This window comes from Meles meles, chromosome 3, assembly GCF_922984935.1.
Source record: "Meles meles chromosome 3, mMelMel3.1 paternal haplotype, whole genome shotgun sequence".
NCBI lineage: Eukaryota > Metazoa > Chordata > Mammalia > Carnivora > Mustelidae > Meles > Meles meles.
This window is the reverse complement of record NC_060068.1, coordinates 92,837,588-92,856,941: the sequence shown is the minus strand read 5'-3', so window position 1 is coordinate 92,856,941 and position 19,354 is coordinate 92,837,588. Positions and strand designations below refer to the sequence as shown.

The 19,354-nt window shown below is 36.5% G+C and overlaps 1 protein-coding gene and 1 pseudogene across 1 annotated transcript in view; both read left to right on the top strand.

Moving 5' to 3' along the window:
• The window catches only part of LOC123938317, a 99,856-nt pseudogene extending 97,727 nt beyond the window's left edge, over positions 1-2,129 (top strand).
• Positions 1-19,354, top strand: part of NDUFAF2 (NADH:ubiquinone oxidoreductase complex assembly factor 2) — a 168,968-nt gene that overhangs the window by 98,395 nt on the left and 51,219 nt on the right. Inside the window, exon 2 of the mRNA XM_046000040.1 lies at positions 13,590-13,679. Within this exon, the coding sequence (XP_045855996.1) occupies positions 13,590-13,679 (90 nt within the window). The remainder of the gene's footprint in view (positions 1-13,589; positions 13,680-19,354) is intronic.

Genomic DNA, 19,354 nt, shown 5'->3' with positions numbered 1-19,354 from the left:
ATTTACATTCCTAACAGTATAAGAACTTGGTAATTTTCTCGTACCCTTAGTAACACTGGGTCAGTATTGCTAATCTTTCTTAGTCCTATAAGAGAAAAATGATACTGGTTATTTTTCTATTATTCTTAGTACTGATATTTGATGTCACTTTTTCCATGGTTTTTATGATTAGACTTTATGTAATGTAATGAATAAATATCCTTGACAACATCTTTTGATAGATTTGTTATGTTTCCTTCTGGAGTATTTTTTATGATAACACTAAAATATGGGTAATAATATTTTACCAGATGTTTAACTTCAGTAACAGCCTTCCTGGGGTCAATATGATATGGCCTGGTATTCAGTGTTCTTGTTGATTTAGATTTATCCAGGAGTGTATTTGTAAAGACCACTACCTTTCCACCAAAATCCACTATCTCCTTCTTTCTGGACATGCAGGTAGACTACATTTACCAGTTTCCTTAAAATTAAGTGTGGCAATATGATCACATTTTCTGTAGTGGATTGTCACTGGAAGTGAAGTGAGTCACTTCCTGGCCTCACCAGTACAATCTCCTTTTGTTTTCTCAGTGCCCTTTCTTCTTTCTGTCTGAATGAAATAGCAGTGCTTAGGGAAACCTTGGAAATCAAGTGTTGAAGATGGCTAGAGAGCCGTCAGTCTGGATCCTTAAATGACTGTATGGGAAGAGCTGGCTTACCTGAACATCCACCCAGGACAGTCACATAAGAAAGAGATACACTTATTTAAGCTATTTTATTTTTAGAGTCCATTTCTATTACAGCTTAGCCTACCCTAATAGAAAATATCATTGAACTGAAATTGAACTAGGTTCAAGTGCTCAATATCATGAGACTATATTTTCTGTATCACATGACACTTTTTCCTTCCAAATTAGCTTCATTCATAGACAGGTTTTCTCCACGATGTAAGATAAATGGCCCCAGCAGTTTCAGGTCTATGTGGTCTTTGTTAGTTATGATCATAGAGGTGAAGAGTCTTCCTGGGCTTCCAGCACAATATCTCAGGAAGTGCTGATTGGCTCAGTTGGTGTCATGTGCCCATCCCTGAAATAATTTTTGTGGCTAAAGATTTGTAATACTATGGCCAAATTTAGTTCACAATCCTACCTCTGGATAGAGGGATAATAGTCTCCCTCTCCCAACCTCAATGGACAGAGCATGATCAAAATGAATGAAATAGTAAATGGTTCCCTAAAGAAAGGACTTCTTAACAATAAAGAATAAACACCAGAATACAGTATGGTTAGAAAGGATTTTCAGTTAATATAAGCATGAAATAAGAGGAGCCTGGATGAGAGTGATGGTGTAAACATTAAAGTAAAAAGAACAAATCAGAGGACTATTAGTATATTTTTGTTAAAATGTTGGTATTGTTCGGGAGGGAATTAGTAGTAAAATCAATTAATGTTAAAAAATAGTTCTAAAATTTTTCAATTGTGGCAGACAGTGCCTCAGGCTGGAGGCAGCTGCATGGGTGCAGCACTGAGGGGAATAAGCTGTGGGCCTGGTGGGCTTGCCCTGAGTCCCTACCTGGCCTTCATACCCCACATTGCTGCGAGGATGCTGAGCTGCCTTGCTGGTGGTGAAGTATTTCCTGTGCCAAAGCATGCTGCATAGTTCCTGGGACCAAGTGTTTGCTGCTTTCTGGCAGCGGTGCCCAAATCCCTACAATAGACATGTCTTGAGGGAAGACACAGTGCACAGGGAGGTGACCCCTGACCAGGAGCTCCAGTACCAGGGTCTCCTGACCCGGACCAGCATGGTGCCCCGCGAGAGCCCAATGACTGTTTCCTGCCAGTGTTGCTCAATTAGTGTAGTTTACATCCTAGAGGATTCTGTCGTGGACCTGCAGAACCAGACCATTACCCCCTTCACGTGGAACATTAACCACACCCAGATGATGGTGTGTTTACTGTATGAGCTCTGAGAATAGAGGCTGGACCGAAATCCCACCAGGAAGCCTGGGTCTCCTCTAGGGTGCCTCCAGAGCTGTCCAGGAATTTGACCTCACTCTGTTACAAAGTACTTTGACCAAGACTGTGAAGGGCTTTGAATATATCTTGACCAAGCTGCAAGGGGAGGTGATTTGCAAGGCTGGAATATAGCTAACAGTGAGGAGAAAGTCATACACCTGGGCACAGGACATCAGGATTAGGCCACAGACAGATTTCAGTGTAAGAGAACAGGGTCTCTCTTTCTAATCAAGAATAGTCTCTGTCGAAGCTGGTGAGAACACTTTTGGTTACAGTATTTATGGGCAGTGGTGGTCTTTTCCTGCATAAAAAAATTGGACTCAAAATAGAATTTCAGGAGCAGTTTCTAGAACTGAGATGCAGGGCACACACCAAGGGACAAAAACATGTTGCTACTTGATTAGTACCAGCAACAAAAGTGACTTCATAATGACCAATTTACTTGAGCAATCTTACATGTTTCTCCTGTTTCAGCACAAAATTTCCTTGATGGGAATTTGCAGGGCTTACCATAAAGATAGGACTTCAAGGATTGGATACTTAGAACATATTACAGGAAGATATAGAACTCTCTGTCACAGAAGTATAAGGACATCCAAGTAGAGCATTGCTTTAAACAGAAGTACATGATTAGAGCTTCTTAAGTGATTAGAGTTACAAATGTTATCCTGGTAGTTTTCATCATAGAGATAAAAGACAAAATAATGGAAGCTGTTCCTTCCTGTATCACTAGTGTGACTTTAATGAGCCACTGCAAAATTACAAGGATCTCATCATTGTTATCAACAAATATTTGAGTGTTCTACTCTGTGTAGTACAAGCTTCAAATTCTGCAGGACAAAATGTTTATCAACTCTGAGCAGGGGTGGAATATATGCTGTATTGCTTTGTGTTACAATTCTGTTCCTTTATTTGCCTTGGAAAGCACAGTGAAAGACTCAATACTTTTACATGTTTTGGTATTATAACAAGTTTCCAACCTACAAATTACTTGAATTCCAAAAGTTCCATGTAAGCAGCTTGTTCAAATTCAACACATTTTCCATTGAAATTGTGTTCTGAATGGTAGTTCAAGTTCCAGAATAATTCACATTCCTTTTAATCAACAGTTCATTTGAAATGCTGCACATCAGCAAAAACACATACTCGTTAGCAATGGAATCAAGAGAGATGCGAGAACTCTGCAGGTTTTAAAAGGAGAGATGGAGAAAAAAGATGTACTTATGAGGAAAAAAATTTTAAGTGGACTTAGCTGAAACTTTTTTCAAATAGGTGTAACTAAAAGGCAGAAGATAAGGAGAACTCAAATTATGCATTGGTCTTTCTGAAGGGTAAGGAAGCAGGTGCTACTTTAGATTATCCCAATCCCTTTACAGCCAATAGGTGGTGCTGTTGTCATACAATAGTTAGGTTGCTCGCCTGTCTCAAAACAAAGGGAGAATTTGGGAAGTGTATGCAAAGTGATTTTAAACTGGATTGTTAAAGGGAGGCAAGAGAAAATAAGAGAGGCAGTATGAATTTGATTATATGTGGATGATGTTGATACATCAGGTTTTGTAGCACAAGAGGTGACTGTACTAGCACATTTTCTTAAATTTCCGTGTAAAAATTAGATAGACTTGAAAACACACCTTTTCTCATCACATTTTCTTTGAGCTTTAATTACTCAATTATAAAAATAAAGATTGTTGTGAGAATTAAAGAAAATACAAAGTGTCTAATAAGTGCCATATACATAATCTGATAATAAATGATTGTGTTCATCTCCTAAATAAGTCAGATAAAATTAATAAACTACATTAACATAATGTTATTGTTATTTTGCAAAATTAGACTAAAATAGATGACCTCTGGACCCTGGAGTCTTATAAAGAAGTAGCAAGAAGTAGGAAAAATATTAAGCTTTATTATTTATTACTAGGAATAAAAAAATGCTTAAGACTTTTTGGTGTTTTTTTTTAAGACTTTATTTATTTGACAGAGAGAGAGAGAGATCACAAGTATGCAGAGAGGCAGGCAGAGAGAGGGGGAAGCAGGCTCCCTGCTGAACAGAGAGCCTGATGTGGGGCTCGATCCCAGGACCCTGAGATCATAACCCGAGCTGAAGTCAGAGGCTTAACTCACTGAGCCACCCACGTGCCCCAAGACTTTGGTTCTTTTGGCTCTTTTTTAGGTAAGTATCTTGATATGCATTACCAAGTACACCCTTGAGTAGATGTAATCTACGTTTGTGCACAATAGGTTTGGACACACCTATCTTAAAGTAATATTAACTGTTTTGCAGATCTTCAGTATTTGTGACTATAGTTTTAATCTTTTTGAACATCAATGGAAAGTAAGGAATAACTAGGGAAGATTAACAGGATAATACTCTTTATTGCAACCTGCACAAGCAAAATGTGGCCAGCCTTCACATTTCATACTTCTACAGGCTTCCTTTTGGTGAAGTCACAATTTATTAGCCTTGATTTCTGCCAGTGAACTGGAGTAGAGAACGTAGGTAAAATTTATGTTACCCAGTTTTATTAGTTATTAGCCAAGGTAAAGTTTTATTGTAGAGAAAATTAAAACTAATGACTAAAATAATGGGATACTATAAATAAATTGCTCTTCCTAGAATTTCTTTCCTTTCCTTTTTGTCTTTTCATTGCTTGGGTTGGCCTTAGACTACCCCAAATTCTTCCTCCTCACTGGATCTTCTAGGTTTGAGGGGCTAAAGGAATTGTTGCCAGTGCTTCCCCAGTAGGCCAGCCTCCTTGAGGACTTGTGAATCCAAAAGTTGTTTCTCCCTGTTTGCTATACAGACTTTTAATGTCTTCCTAAGAACCTCTTACTCGCAAGTGAGAGAATGATTTCTCACTGAACTCATCTTGTTTAAACATGGGAAGCAGGCCTTAAGTCATGCTTCCGCTTTAAATCATAGCTCCACATCTGAAGTAGGCCTTAGATTTCCTTGGACTGTGGAACTGCTGGGAAAATCCTGCATTGTCTTCCACCTGATTACTCAGGAGTTCTTAGCAGATGGCTTGGTGAACTCTGTGAAAGGTAAGGAGAAGCAAAATACATGATACCCTTTCTGCCATTCGCAAGATCTTGATTTTGTTTAGGGAACCAATACATGTGCTTGAATGCATTTCACAGTCTCAAAAGTGTGATAACTTGGTCTGAATCTGTGTTTTTCATAGGGCTTGTTGGCTCTCCAGAGTATGAGAAGGTTGCCTTCTGGGAAGGGGAGGGGGCAAAAGGTGAAGTAGTGTTGGACCCCTGTCTCAACTACAGAAGCTCTGCTTTGAGCAGTTTTATAAATTCAACCTCTATGGAAGATCTTTTAAAGAAGAGATTCAAAATTATTGACACCTCAACCTTTTACCAGCTGAGCCCAGTATTCTACTCAGGATGTAGTTCACAAATACTGGAATAGTTCCTTTTAAGCAGATGAGTATCACAGTTCATTAGATGATTATGTGATTTCTTTCTATATCAAAACAGATTTCTATTCATTAATGATAAATAGTGCCTGATAGTAACTAAATTAAATAGATTAATGAAGGGTATTAGTAATTTCATGGATTAATAAATAAATGTATGTATTTTTAAAATTAAGACTAATGCACCACAAGATGTATTCTATTTATTTTTACTAAATTATTCATATTTAAAACTGTCATATATTCTGTGAATTATGTCAGGGTAGCTAATAGAGCAGTCCTCGACTCTTTTATGATCTTTGGTAAAATGACCAAGTACCACTCCATTTCTATAAAACTCTTTGGATCTGGAAACCAATCAAATAATCAGCCATACCTTCTACATTTCAAATCTGAAAATAAAGTTTGAGCTAGGCCCAACCTGTACAAGTGGCATAATTTTCTAATTCTCTAAATTCTGTTTGTTTATTCCTTCAGTTTCTCTCTTCACCTCTCTATTGATAGCCCCAATTGTTCAAGACCCTCAAAGTGAAAATCAAATACTTGATTATATTGGTTTATACTGTACTATGATTGTGTGCTAATTTTGAGAGGGGAAAATATTATTCCTTTTTATATTAAGGATGTACCACATTAGAATTTGCTTGCTTAGATAGTGATTGTCACTAAAAATAAAATGAAGATTTTTCAGTCATAAATTTCCTCACTGTAAAATAGCTTTTTTAAGGAGCGCCTGGATGGCTCAGTCAGTTCAGCCTCTGCCTTCAGTTCATGTCATGATCTCTGGGTCCTGGCATTGAGTCCTACATCTGGCTCTCTGCTCAGAGGGAAGTCTCCCTCTCCCTCTGCCCCTCCTCCCCGCTCATGCTCTCTCTGTCAAATAAACAAATAAAATCCTTTTTTAAAAATAGCCCTTTTAAAACCTGGAATTGCCATATGATATATCTTAAAGCCTCTTTAATTTAGCTGAAAAGATTTTTAGCACCCCCTTTTATTCCTTTCCTTTGTCTGCATATTTAAGACATTTTAATTCCTATGTCATAATTCAGACATAGTCTTAACAGGATCACTGAATGTTAGTTTTCTTGTGTTATTTTGTTAAATGTTCAGATTCTCAATTATAAATATACTTTATACATTGAAGGTAATTTAGGCTTACAAAGAATTGTAGAATGTATTAGATGAATAAAGTACTTTCAAAAACTGATTACTTGCACGTCAGTCAAAACCTGAAATGGCTGCTTCTCTTTTATTTCTTCAGGGTGAACACATTATTACATGACTAAATCATCAGGAATGTATCATTTGAAGTCTTCTTTTTAATGTTTACCTACTTTTGGGGGTGGGGGAGCAAGTGTAATTACAGCTGTCTTGTTTCTGAGGGTCGAAAATTCCTTGCCATTTAGAAAACAAATGATTATTACACAAAAATGTTTGATTTCTATAGTCATAGAAGGGAAGAAAATACAGTAAAATGCTAGATATTTCTAGGACCCCCATGCTTGATTTGGGAATGCGTTCAGAAAACCTACTAAATTTCTTAGTATAAATCTTCTTCTTGGGTTAATATAATTGACTATTCAGTATATATTTGTTGGCTAAATAACATAACATTTTTAGAACTTTAAGTTTTTGTTTACATATAAGATTACTATGAAATTTGAAAATAACAAGAGTTTATTGTCCAAGTGGAAACCACAGGCATGAATTTGCAATATGTTCATCTCTTTTTTTTTTTTAATTATGATCTTCTTCACATGTACTTTCAGACTTGAGTTTTGTAAATTGTATTTATGGCTTTTAAAAAATTAATGAAATCAGATTTAAAGAGTTAATTTTGGATTTTCTAAGATGGAAGCAGAGGTTCCTTTTGGGGAACCTGTAAGTATGAGGAAGCTAATAAGATTTTAGGTAATCCATTTAACTAGTTGGCTGTCTTAAAAATTCTGAAAGCTTATCTGGAAGGCCTTTTTAATTGCTTTAAAAAAAAAGTATTACCTGCTGTGACCTGCTGAGATAGTCATCCATGCTCATATAAATATATGTAGAATATGTCAAATTATAGAATCATCACATTTTCAAGCAGAAATGCCTCATTTGATCACTATGGGAAAATAATAGCTTATGATTATGAATAAAATGTTAGTTTTTAATTGGATATCTGTAATGATACTGTAGGCAAACTTTGTAAATGCTAATTTAAAAAATCTTAAATGGAAAATGCTTAAGGGTAGAAGTCAATAAAAATAAGCTAATCATCCTATGCCTTTTTTTCCTCATCTGTAAAAGATGCTTTGAACACAAGAGATAATATATGGAAGATACCTAAACACTGACTGGTATATAGAGGCTCTTAATAAATGTTATGTCTTCATATGACTTCAGTTATGACTTCAGAGTCAGATTATCCTTTAAGTCATATATGAAGATGGCTTTGAATCTAAGAATTCTTAGTTTAGTACTCTTAATTAATTTTTTTTTTTTTTAATTTACAATGCTTAGCACAACAAGGTTAAAAGTCCCCAAATATAACCAATGGAGTGTGGTTCTTCGCTTTCATTAGCCCTCACTTCCGTGTATTGGGCACTAACACTTCTAAGCTTCCTTTCATATGCAAAATGCAGTCATGTCTATATCACCAGGCAAACTGACTTAGGATTATCACCTGGCTGCACTCAACACTGCCAGTGGGGTAAAGGCCCAGACAGACGTCAGTCAGACAGAAAGGGTCTTAACCTTGGCCATCCTACCACCATTTCTCCAAGCCAAGGGCTCCTTTCAGGATCTGTCTTGCTTATTTATAAGGGGATAGCTATCTCAGAGATGTGTCACCTCAGTCAGCCCAACCTCTTTTTTCTACCCCAAAGCATTCATCTCCCCCTCCCACTGCCCCACCAGTGGGAAATACTGGGCTGGAAGTAGGCAGCTGGTTAGAGACATCACCAAGGATTTTATGTGCTTATGTGTCACAACCAATGTAAACTTCCACCTTTGATTTGGTAATTGTAGAATAAAATCCCTCCTCCAGCATGTTTAAAGATTAAAGGCTGCCCAAATATCTTCCCTGGATTAGTGAAGGAGCAGGGTCCTAGAGAAGGAGAGATGCCTGAGTCTATGGTCTCATTCTTAGGGCTGTTGGTGTTACCTGCCTGTCTGGTACCTGTCAAGGGTCTTACAGGTTCGCTGAGACCATAGGAAGGCAGTATTTATAGGTACCAAATTAGAAATTTCATAATTCCTAATCAACGCCTTTTAATATGTAAGCCTTATTCACCTTTCAAATGTGTGAGAACACCCTATATACAGAGGGAAGGGAAATTACTTCCAAATAAAACAAGAAATCCCCTTCCATTACTCTTACCAGAAACTGGTCTTTTATTGTGATGGTTACAAAATGATGGTATTTTAGCTCTGACAGTTCTTCTACATTAACTATTCAGTAATGTAATAAGTAAGAGCCCTTTTATCTCCCCAGTTTATTTATCCCTCTATTTATTGCTATCTTTTAGCAGTTTGGATTTATGGATTCTTTTTTTTTTTTTTTTTTTTCCTAGTGACATATTTCGTTCTCAAGCATTTTGGTCTCAGGATCTCTTTAAACTTTTCACAGCTATTGAAAGAGATTTGTTTAGACAGATGCTGGCGAGGATGCAGAGAAAGGGGAACACTCCTACACTGTTGGTGGGAATGCAAGCTGGTGCAGCCACTCTGGAAAACATCATGAAGGTTCCTCAAGAAGTTGAAAATAGAGCTACCTTACTACCCACCAGCAATCCCACTACTGGGTATTTACTCTAAAGATAACAATGTAGTGATCCGAAGGGGCACGTGCACCCGAATGTTTATAGCAGCTATGTCCACAATAGCCAAAGTATGGAAAGAACCTAGATGTCCATCAACAGATGAATGGATAAAGAAGATGTGGTATATATCTACAATGGAACACTATGCAGACTAGGAACTCTACTGTGCATTCATGAAAGAATGGAAGTGAAAAAGGCAGATAACATTTTTTTTTAATTAATATACAATGTATTATTTGCCCCAGGGGTACAGGTCTGTGAATCATCGGGCTTACACATTTCACAGCACTCACCATAGTACATACCCTCCCCAGTGTCCATAAGCCACCCACCCTACGCCCCACCCCCCAGCAACCCTCAGTTTGTTTTGTGAGATTAAGAGTCTTTTATGATTTGTCTCCCTCTCAGTCCCATCTCGTTTCATTTTTTCCTTCCCTATTCCCCACAACCCCCTGCCCTGCCCTTTCCTCATATCAGAAATATCATATGATAATTGTCTTTCTCTGATTAACCTGTTTCACTCAGCATAATACCCTCTGGTTCCATGCACATTGTTGCAAATGGCAAGATTTAATTTCTTTTGAGGGCTGCATAGTATTCCATTGTAGTTATATACCACAAGGGCAGATAACATTCTTAGTATTATTATTAAAATAGTGTTGGCGGGGCGCCTGGGTGGCTCAGTGGGTTAAAGCCTCTGCCTTCGGCTCAGGTCATGATCCCAGGGTCCTGGGATCGAGCCCCGCATCGGGCTCTCTGCTCAGCGGGGAGCCTGCTTCCTCCTCTCTCTCTGCCTGCCTCTCTGATACTTGTGATCTTTCTGTCAAATAAATAAATAAAATCTTTAAAAAAAAATAAAATAAAATAGTGTTGGCCTCCCAGTCCCCTTAAAAGGGTCCTAGGCACCCCACAGAGTTCCCTATAACAATTTGAGAATAGCTGGTCTGTAATTCCTTAATTATTTTGGTGCTCAGATTTATCCCAAATTTAGCAAATATCAACCCCTGTAAGCTGGCTCAAGTTCTTGTGACAAGCCCCTCTTTTATTTTTTAATTTTTTTGAGAATTCCCTTACTTTCTGGCATGGCAAGATGTTCCAGACTCATCTTGAACCCACTCTGCTCTAGACCTAGAATTAGCCATTTGTCTGGCTGCAAATAGAACTAGAAAAAGACATGAAGTTTCTCTAGGAAAGATTGGTATTTATCAGCCATTTTCCATCCACAGGAGTTTCTTACTGGTTATGTTGGCTCCTGTGCACTGTGTCACCATGTGTGTTTCTGGGCCTGTCTCTGTAGAACAGTGTGGTTTTTCAAGTGTGGTCTGCAGGATGATACAAAAGATACCCACTGGATGATACAAAGGTACCCATTAAATTTGTAAGATATGTAACTATATATGTTTAAACAAAAAATACAACTACTGGGACACCTGGGTGGCTCAGTGGGTTAAGCCTCTGCTTTCCACTCAGGTCATGATCCCAGGGTCCTGGGATCGAGCCCCACATCAGGCTCTCTGCTCAGCAGGGAGCCTGCTCCCCCACCCCCTCCGCCTACCTCTCTGCCTACTTGTGATCTCTGTCGAATAAATAAATAAAACCTTTTAAAAAAAAGACTTATTAAGCCTATACATATCTTAGATTAATGTTTTTGTCATCAAAACAATGTTTAAATATAAATAAGACCCCAAAGTTTTGACACCTATTCAGGTACTTAAAATTGCTCTATTCGGAAGGGTGAAAATTTTTGCTGTGATAAGTAGGATTGTCTTTACAACTATTGTATGAAAACATATTAGTATGATTAAGTGATCAGTTTGTGCATAATTTCTTACTCAGTGGGAGGAATAGACTTCATTTCCAGTTCTTAAAAATTATATAAGTAGGACTCATTACAAAGAATGGAGTAGTTTTAAAACAATTTATTTGGGGGGAGGAACTTACATCTGATCATAAAAAAATTTATTTGGTAAACCAGTGGCCTTATTCTGTACATATACACTTTGTATACATCTTTGATGCCATCTATTTGTAAACAAGATTTTTTCAGCAGTTGTCAAGGAATTAGTTAAACTAGCTCATGTTTTACTCTATCTTTTCATTTATACACAAAGAGGTATGATTTTTGATTTTTAAAAATCTTGGGAGACCTTAAATTAAGTTTATAGACCTAAGGGTAAGAATAAGATGTTAATTTTTGTGTAACAAACATTTAAATATAGCTATAATATATATGCCTTTAGTGGTGCTCCTGGGACTGGTAGATCTTTCTATCATCTTCCTCCATGCTCAATTTTTTTTATGTACATTTAAAAGCTTAGAGAACACACACATACTTTCAGAACCCATTTGTTACGATTTTGTGTTTTAGAAGATAGTTTTCATTTCTGTACTTGTTATTGCTAAAAGAACATATATCTTGGCATTTAGATAAGAAATATATGAAGGCACAGGTATTTTAATTCATCCAAACATTTATAAAATTTTCATGTAAACATAGTTTAGTATATGCTAATTTTATGGTAACTTTTGTTACAATGATGAGTTTATATATGTGGATCTAAGTGGCATTTTAGTAAAGACACACATACCTATTTTGAGCCTCTACTATGAGAATAATGCAGCTGTCACTGTTATAGCCTCCTTTTATCCTGACTCATCCCTACAGCTTAGGGACTTCATTACTAATACCTTGACCTACTGTATATTTAGGATAAGGTAAGCAAAAGGTAACTCCTCTTTTTAAAACTTGGGGAACCGGGGGCGCCTGGGTGGCTCAGTGGGTTAAGCCGCTGCCTTCGGCTCAGGTCATGATCTCAGGGTCCTGGGATCGATCCCGCATCGGGCTCTCTGCTCAGCAGGGAGCCTGCTTCCCTCTCTCTCTCTCTGCCTGCCTCTCTATCTACTTGTGATCTCTCTTTGTCGAATAAATAAATAAAATTAAAAAAAAATAAAACTTGGGGAACCTCTGTGTTAGGATTAAATCAGCTTGATTCAGTGAGTCCATAATGAAATGCAGAATTTCCTTAACTCCATACTTCAGAGTTATTACCCATTGATGGCTTGCACATGAAATCCCAACCTTACACTTATTATTACTAAGGCAAAGAAAATAAAGCAAGTCACTCATTCTTCTTAGGCTTTTTTGGCTTCCTTTCTCTTGCATAGTCACCCCCAGGAATTTCCGTGGTTAGCAATTGAAGGAATTTTTAGTTGGAAGAATTTCAGGTAGTGTGGGAGATTTGCAATAAGGTCATTTTGTTTAATTATGTCACTCAGTCTATTTAGCATGGTGTAAGGTTGGTCCCAGAGCAGGGAGAGAAGTAGTATTTTGTAAGGCCCAAATTTCTGTCCATGACTGATGTGATCATTGTTAAACCATGCTCCTCCTCTCATAGTTACTCACCACTGTCTTCCTTGTTGCAGCTTGCATTCCCTGAACAGGCAGGCACACTTGCTAACTTTTGGGAAGTAGGAAGCTTACCTGGTTCCCCAGGCACACAGGCTCAATGACAAAGGAACACGTTTTGAAACCACCATTTTGACAAAGCTGCTTTGAAGGACATAATTTGTGGAAACAGAAGAAAATACCACATCGTTTTATGTCTTTGATATGAACTTAAAATACATGCTAATCAGATTTTTATTATTGAGAAAAGTAAGCCTATTGCATTCTCATCCCATCCCCGACCCATCTACACCTTTTTCTTTACTACTACCTCTGCTCTCATGTTTCTACATTGCTACCATCCTACACCAGTGTTGATCTCAAACCTGAAGTATGAAATCTGTAGTGCACTAGCTTTTGCCCTCTTCCTTTAGATCCAGTGAGAGGTAGTTACTCAGATGGGTCTTAGAATCCAACCTATGATTTGGTTCCCTTGGGTTTGCCAATGTAATGTGGCAGCAGGATCTTGTGATTCATTGCATACTTAGTAGGGGACATGAATAGCAATTCCCTTGGGCAGTAGCAGTAGCCGCTTGAACCTCTAATACACATACTTGCAGAATTTGAAGGACTTGAACACCATTGATTACTAAAATGGGGCTTTTGTTGTTGTTTTTTAATTTTGGACATTAGTGGCTGAAGATTAATTGGTTAGTCCTTTTTTTTTCTTTAACACAGCATCTAGATTTTTTTCTACCAAAATTAATTTTTTATACTATGGAAGGAAATTTAAAATTTCTGTATTAAGTTTAGAATTTGCTTTTTCTAATGTACCTAATTCTAGTGGAATCTATTTCTCCTGATAATTCTTTGACCATATGTGGAGGTGTGCAATATCCAAAGAAAAAATATTACTTGTGGTAACTGCTGTGTCATGAGTTTATTTAAAAATAAAATAATCACTTTTGTCTTATAGGACAAACTATTCGAGAGAAAAGAATTGTAGAAGCAGCAAATAAAAGAGAAGTAGACTATGAAGTTGGAGATATCCCAACAGAATGGGAGGGTAAGTTTGTGTTTTTAGTAGTATCTTCTCCAGACAAATTGTTTATACAAAATTAGATCATTATTCTTCTTACAAAAATGTTGGTAATCTGAATCTATGAAATTTTTTTAATACTGCATTTCTTTGAAAGTTGTGAAGGTGTCACACTCTAGTACAGGAGCACATGTCCAGTGAAAGGAACTTGTAAACATTAGCAGAGCTGGTCCTGGTACTAGGGTGAGCAGAGCGAAGCTCCTACAATGGACGATTGAAGGAGGCACTCACTGTCATGTGCTGACTTTACACTTGCATGCCTCCAGAGTTTAAATATCATTTCTGGCACTCACTACCCCAGGAACTTGGGAAAATAAATTCGTACTTCTCAATCTTAGCTTACTCTTATACAAATTGTGGATAATATTTGCTGTCACCATCAGGAATATTTGCTCAAGTTTAAATGACCCTGGTAACTGACCCTCTGTTAAGACAAGGATGGACACTTGATCCCTATCAGGACTTTAGAATTAAGGTAAGAGTTCGAAGTGAGATAAAACAGTAGCAATCAGTCTTTCAGTACAGCTAGAACCATAACATAATTGTGGGTAGTTATCTTCAATCAACAAAGTTCTGTTGCAGAAAGAGCCGATCTACTAAGAGGAAAATATAAACAGTCTGCAAAAAGAATATAGTGAGATGGAATACTTTGTAGGTTTCTAGAAAGTTTCCAGTTCTCTGTTCCATTTCTTTCTAAATGAAGTTCAAATGCGTATCTGCCTTTGAGTGCTAGTACCACCCCTTATCCTTGTAATGAATTTCCCTCTTCCTTACCAGTTCTTTGCCTTGCGCCTATCACATACTAAGTGCTCAGTAAATATATAATGAGTACATGAAATCCATCATTTTTAAATAGATTTTAGAATGATCTTGTTAATTTTTACAAAAATGCCTCCTGGGATTTTTGGTGGGATTTTGTTGAACATATATCCCTTTACAAGAACTGACATCTTAACAATAAGTATCTTCTGACTCCTGGACATTATATTTCTCTTAATTTAATTTAGGCCTTCTTAATTTCTTTTATTAAAGTTTGTAGTTTTCATCATACAGATGTTGCACATCTTTTGTCAGAATTATTCTTAATTATTTCATCTTTTTGATGCTATTGTTTATGATAGTTTTTCCAGTGTTAATTTTTGATTGTTTGTTACTATCATAAATGTGCTATAGGTATTTGTATATTATCTTGTATGCTATGACTTTGCTAAGTTATTAATTATAGTAGCTTGTCAACTTCAGCAGTTTTTTTTTTTACTTAGAAGATCATATAGTCAATGAATAAAGGCATTTTCTTCTTTCCAACCTGTATGCCTTTAATTTTTTTTTTTAAGAAGATAGATTTTTTTTTTTCAAAGATTTTATTTATTTATTTGACAGACAGAGATAACAAGCAGGCAGAGAGGCAGGCAGAGAGAGAGGAATGGAAGCAGGCTCCCTGCTGGGCAGAGAGCCCCACGTGGGACTCCATCCCAGGACCCTGGGATCATGACCTGAGCCGAAGGCAGAGGGTTAACCCACTGAGCCACCCAGGTGCCCCGCCTTTAATTTTTTTTTTTATCTTATCTGTTTCCACTGACTAGAACTTCCAGTATACTGTTGATCAGAAGAGATGTGAATGGACATTCTTGCTTTGTTCCTGACGTATTACTCTTTTTATACATCATTGATCGGTTTATTTAAAATTTTGTTTAATATTTTTATCTTGAGATATATTGGTTAGTAACTTCTTTTTCTTTCTTTTTTTAAAAATTTTATTTTATTCTTTCCATGTTCCAAGATTCATTGTTTATACACCACACCCAGTGCTCCATGCAGTACATTTTCTTGTAATGTCTTTGCTTGGGTTTTGTGTCAATGTAAGCTGATCTCATGAAATGAGCTTGGATATATTCTTTCTTCAATATATTGCAAAACTTTATGTAGAATTAAAATTACTTTTAGAAAATATTTGATAGACTTTACTTCTGAAGCCATCTGGACCTGGAGTTTTCAACTACAAATTAAATTTATTAGATTTCAGATACTCAGGTTATCTATATCTTCTTGAGTGACCTTTGGTAGCATGTTTCTTTCAAAGAGTCTGTCCTTTTCATCTAAGTTTCCAATTTTTTGGCATAACATGGACCACAGTATTTCCTTATTATCATTTTATTATCTTTAGAATCTGAAGTAATGTCCTCTCTCATTATTAGTTTTTGTGGCTGAATTGTGTTCCCCCAAAATCTATGTTGAAGTCTTAACCCCAGCACCTCAGACTGTATTTGGAGATAGAGTCTTTAAAGAGGTAATCAAAGTAAATTAAGGTTATTAGGATGGGTTTTAATCGAATATGATGGGGGTCCTTATAAGAAGAGGAGATTAGGACACAGACATATACAGAGGGAAGAACTTGTGAAGACACAGGGGAAAGACAACCATCTACAAGCTGAGGTGAGAAACCTTAGAAGAAGTGGACCTTGCCAACACCTTGATATTAGACTTCTACCTTCCAGAATTGTGAAAAAAAATAACTTTCTATTATTTAAGTCACTGAATGTTTGGTACTTACCTTTGTTATGGCAGCCTTAGCAAACTAATACAGTAGTATTCAGGATTGTTTATGATTCAGTTTTATTTCCTACTGTCAGTTAAAAGCTGGATCTCTACTGAGTGGCTATTTTTGGTATTACTAACTGCATCTTCAACATACCAAAATCTTGATGTGATGTTTCCGCTTCAGATAGATACAAGAACCTTACAAATGTGCACTACCATTTCTTCCTTCTAACATTTCTGTTATTGTAATATATTTTAGTTCTACTTATTACAAACTGCATACTGCACTGTTATTTTTATTTAGATAGTGAACTAGGATTTATAGAGATTTAAGTAATAACAAAAATATGACATTTATTCATATTGTTATCATTTCTAATGCTTTTCATTCCTTTTTGTAGATCCATATTTCTATCTGTGATCATTTTCCTTAGGGTCTAATGCTTCCTTTAACATTTCTTTAAATGTGAGCCTGCTAGAATTAAACTCTTTCAGCTTTGATATGTCTGAAACATATGTATATATATTTGGTGGGGTGGCAGAAGGAGAGGGAGAGAGAATCTTAAGCAGGCTCCATGCCCAGCGTAGAGCCCAAAGAGACCTCAATTTCCACAATCCTGAGATCCTGACCTGAGCTGCAATCAAGAGTCAGATGCTTAACTGACTGAGCCACCCAGGTACCCCTATCTGAAATATAAAAATATTCCTCTGTCTATAATATTCTAGGTTTTTTTGATAGTTTTTCTTTCTTTTCATAGTTTAAAGATACTTTATATGGTTTCTGTCAAGAAATCTATTATCATGCTTTTCTTTGTCCTTTTGTATATAATATATATATTTTTTTCTTATGGCTGTTTTAAAGTTATTCCCTTTTTAACTGGTTTTCAGAAATTTGATCATGATGTACCATTATATAGTCTCTTGTGCTTGAAGTTTCATGAACTTCTTAGACCTATGGGTTTGTAGTTTCAGTCAATTTTAGAAATATTTTGCCCATTATTTCTTCAAATACTTTTCTTTGAGTCCATTTCTGTCCTTCCCTCTGGGGACTCCATTTGCAATTTTAGGCTATTTGAAGTTGTCTCATAGTTCACAAACTGTGTTCATTTGTGGAGGTTTATTTTCTTTGAGTTTCATTCTGTATGGTTTCTCTTGCTGTATCTTCAAGTTCACTAATGTTTTCTCTTACACTGTCAAATTCCTACCAGTCCATCCAAGGTATACCTCATTTCAGACATTGTAGCTTTCATCTGAACAAGTTTAATATGAGTCTGTTTTATATCTTCCATGTCTATACCTAACCTGTTCAATCTGTCCTCTAGCTTTTTGAACATATGGAGTATAGTTATAACTGTTTTAATGTTCTTATCTCCTAATTCTACCATCTGTGTCTGTTTTTAGTTGGTTTTGGTTAGTTGATTTTTTTTTCCTCCTCAATATGGGAAGTATTTTCTAGCTTCTTTGTTGGCTTCACAATTTCTGATTGGATGTCAGACATTTAAAATTTTTGCCGAGTTGGATACTGGATATTTTTATATTCCTATCTATATTGTTGAGCTTTGTTCTGAGACACAGTTAAGTTACTTGGAAACAGTTTGATCCTTTCAGGGATTGCTTTTAAGATTCATTAGTTCGGACTGAAACAGAGTTTAATCTAGAACTAATAATTCTGCACTACTGATGTAAGTCATTGCTGAGCACTCTCCCCTGCCCCGTCAGTCATGAGGTTTTCTACTCTGGGTGGTGGAAATTAACATTATTCTTAACCGTGTGTAAAATGTGAGGACTGGTCCTCTGATCGTTTCTGGTGGTTCTTTTCCTGGTCTTAAGAGTTTCTTATTCATATGAACTCATTAGTGCTCTGCTAAATACTTGATAGCAGCCTCCTGCCAATCTCCACGGTTTTCTCTCCGTGTAGCTGTGTCATGTCTGATAGTCTGTCCTGTGAATTTTAGTTACCTTGTTCTCCCTAGACTCCCAGCTCCATCTCCATAACATAGATAATGTGGTGAATTTTAGCCGGATCCCCTTCCAATGCCACAGCCTAAAACTCGCAAAGCAATAAGCAAGGCATTGTTTTGTTGTTTGCTTGTTTGTTTTTTAATATTCTGAAGGGATCACTATATTCATTACTTAATGTCCACTAGTCTTGAAAATTATTGTTTCATGTAATTTGTCCCTGTTGCTCCATGTTGCCTAGAAGCAGAAGGCAGCTTTCTTTCAATTCATTTTATGCATTTGAAATTCATCTATGTGTTTGCATGAATCAGCAGTTTATTCCTTTTTTATTGCTGAGTAGAATTTTATCATATTGATATACCAGCTTGTCCATTCACCAGCTGCAGGACATTCGGGTTGTTTACAGTTTATAGCATTTATAACTGGAGCCACTATATAAATTCATATTTCTATTCAGGTATAAATATATCAACATAAATATTCACTTCTTTCAGGTAACTACTTGAAGTGGCATTTCTAGGTCAGGTGGCAAGAAGAGTTTCAACTTAAACTGCTTAACTGTTTTTTAATATGGCTATACCATTTAGCTTTCCCATTAGCCAAGAATGGTAAGTTATAGTTGCCCCTAATCTTCACTAGCTTTTGGTGTTGTCAGTGTCACTAGATTGATCCATGTAATAGGTACGTTGTAGTGTCTCATTGTGGTTTTAATTTTTATTTCCCTAGTGCCTAGTGATGCTGATCATCTTTGCATGACCTTGTCTGACATTTGTATATCTTCTTTACTCTAGTGTCTATTCTTACCTTTTGCCCAGAAATTTTTTATTTGGTTCATTTTTTTTCCCAACTTGTTTATTTTATTTATGTTCAATACAATTCCTTTACTATGTGTGTGCTTTGCACATCTTTTTGCCCCAGCCTTCTTTCCATTCTTTTAACAGTGTCTCTTGGAGAGCACACATTTATAATTTTAATGATGTCCAATTTATCATTTTTTTCTTTGATAAATCATAATTTTGGTGTTGTAAGAAATTTTTGCTTAACCCAAGGTCATGAATATTTTCTCCTGTGGTTTCATCTAGAAATTTTATAGTTTGGGGTTTTAGATTTATATCTTTGATCCATTTTTAATCTATTTTTGGTAT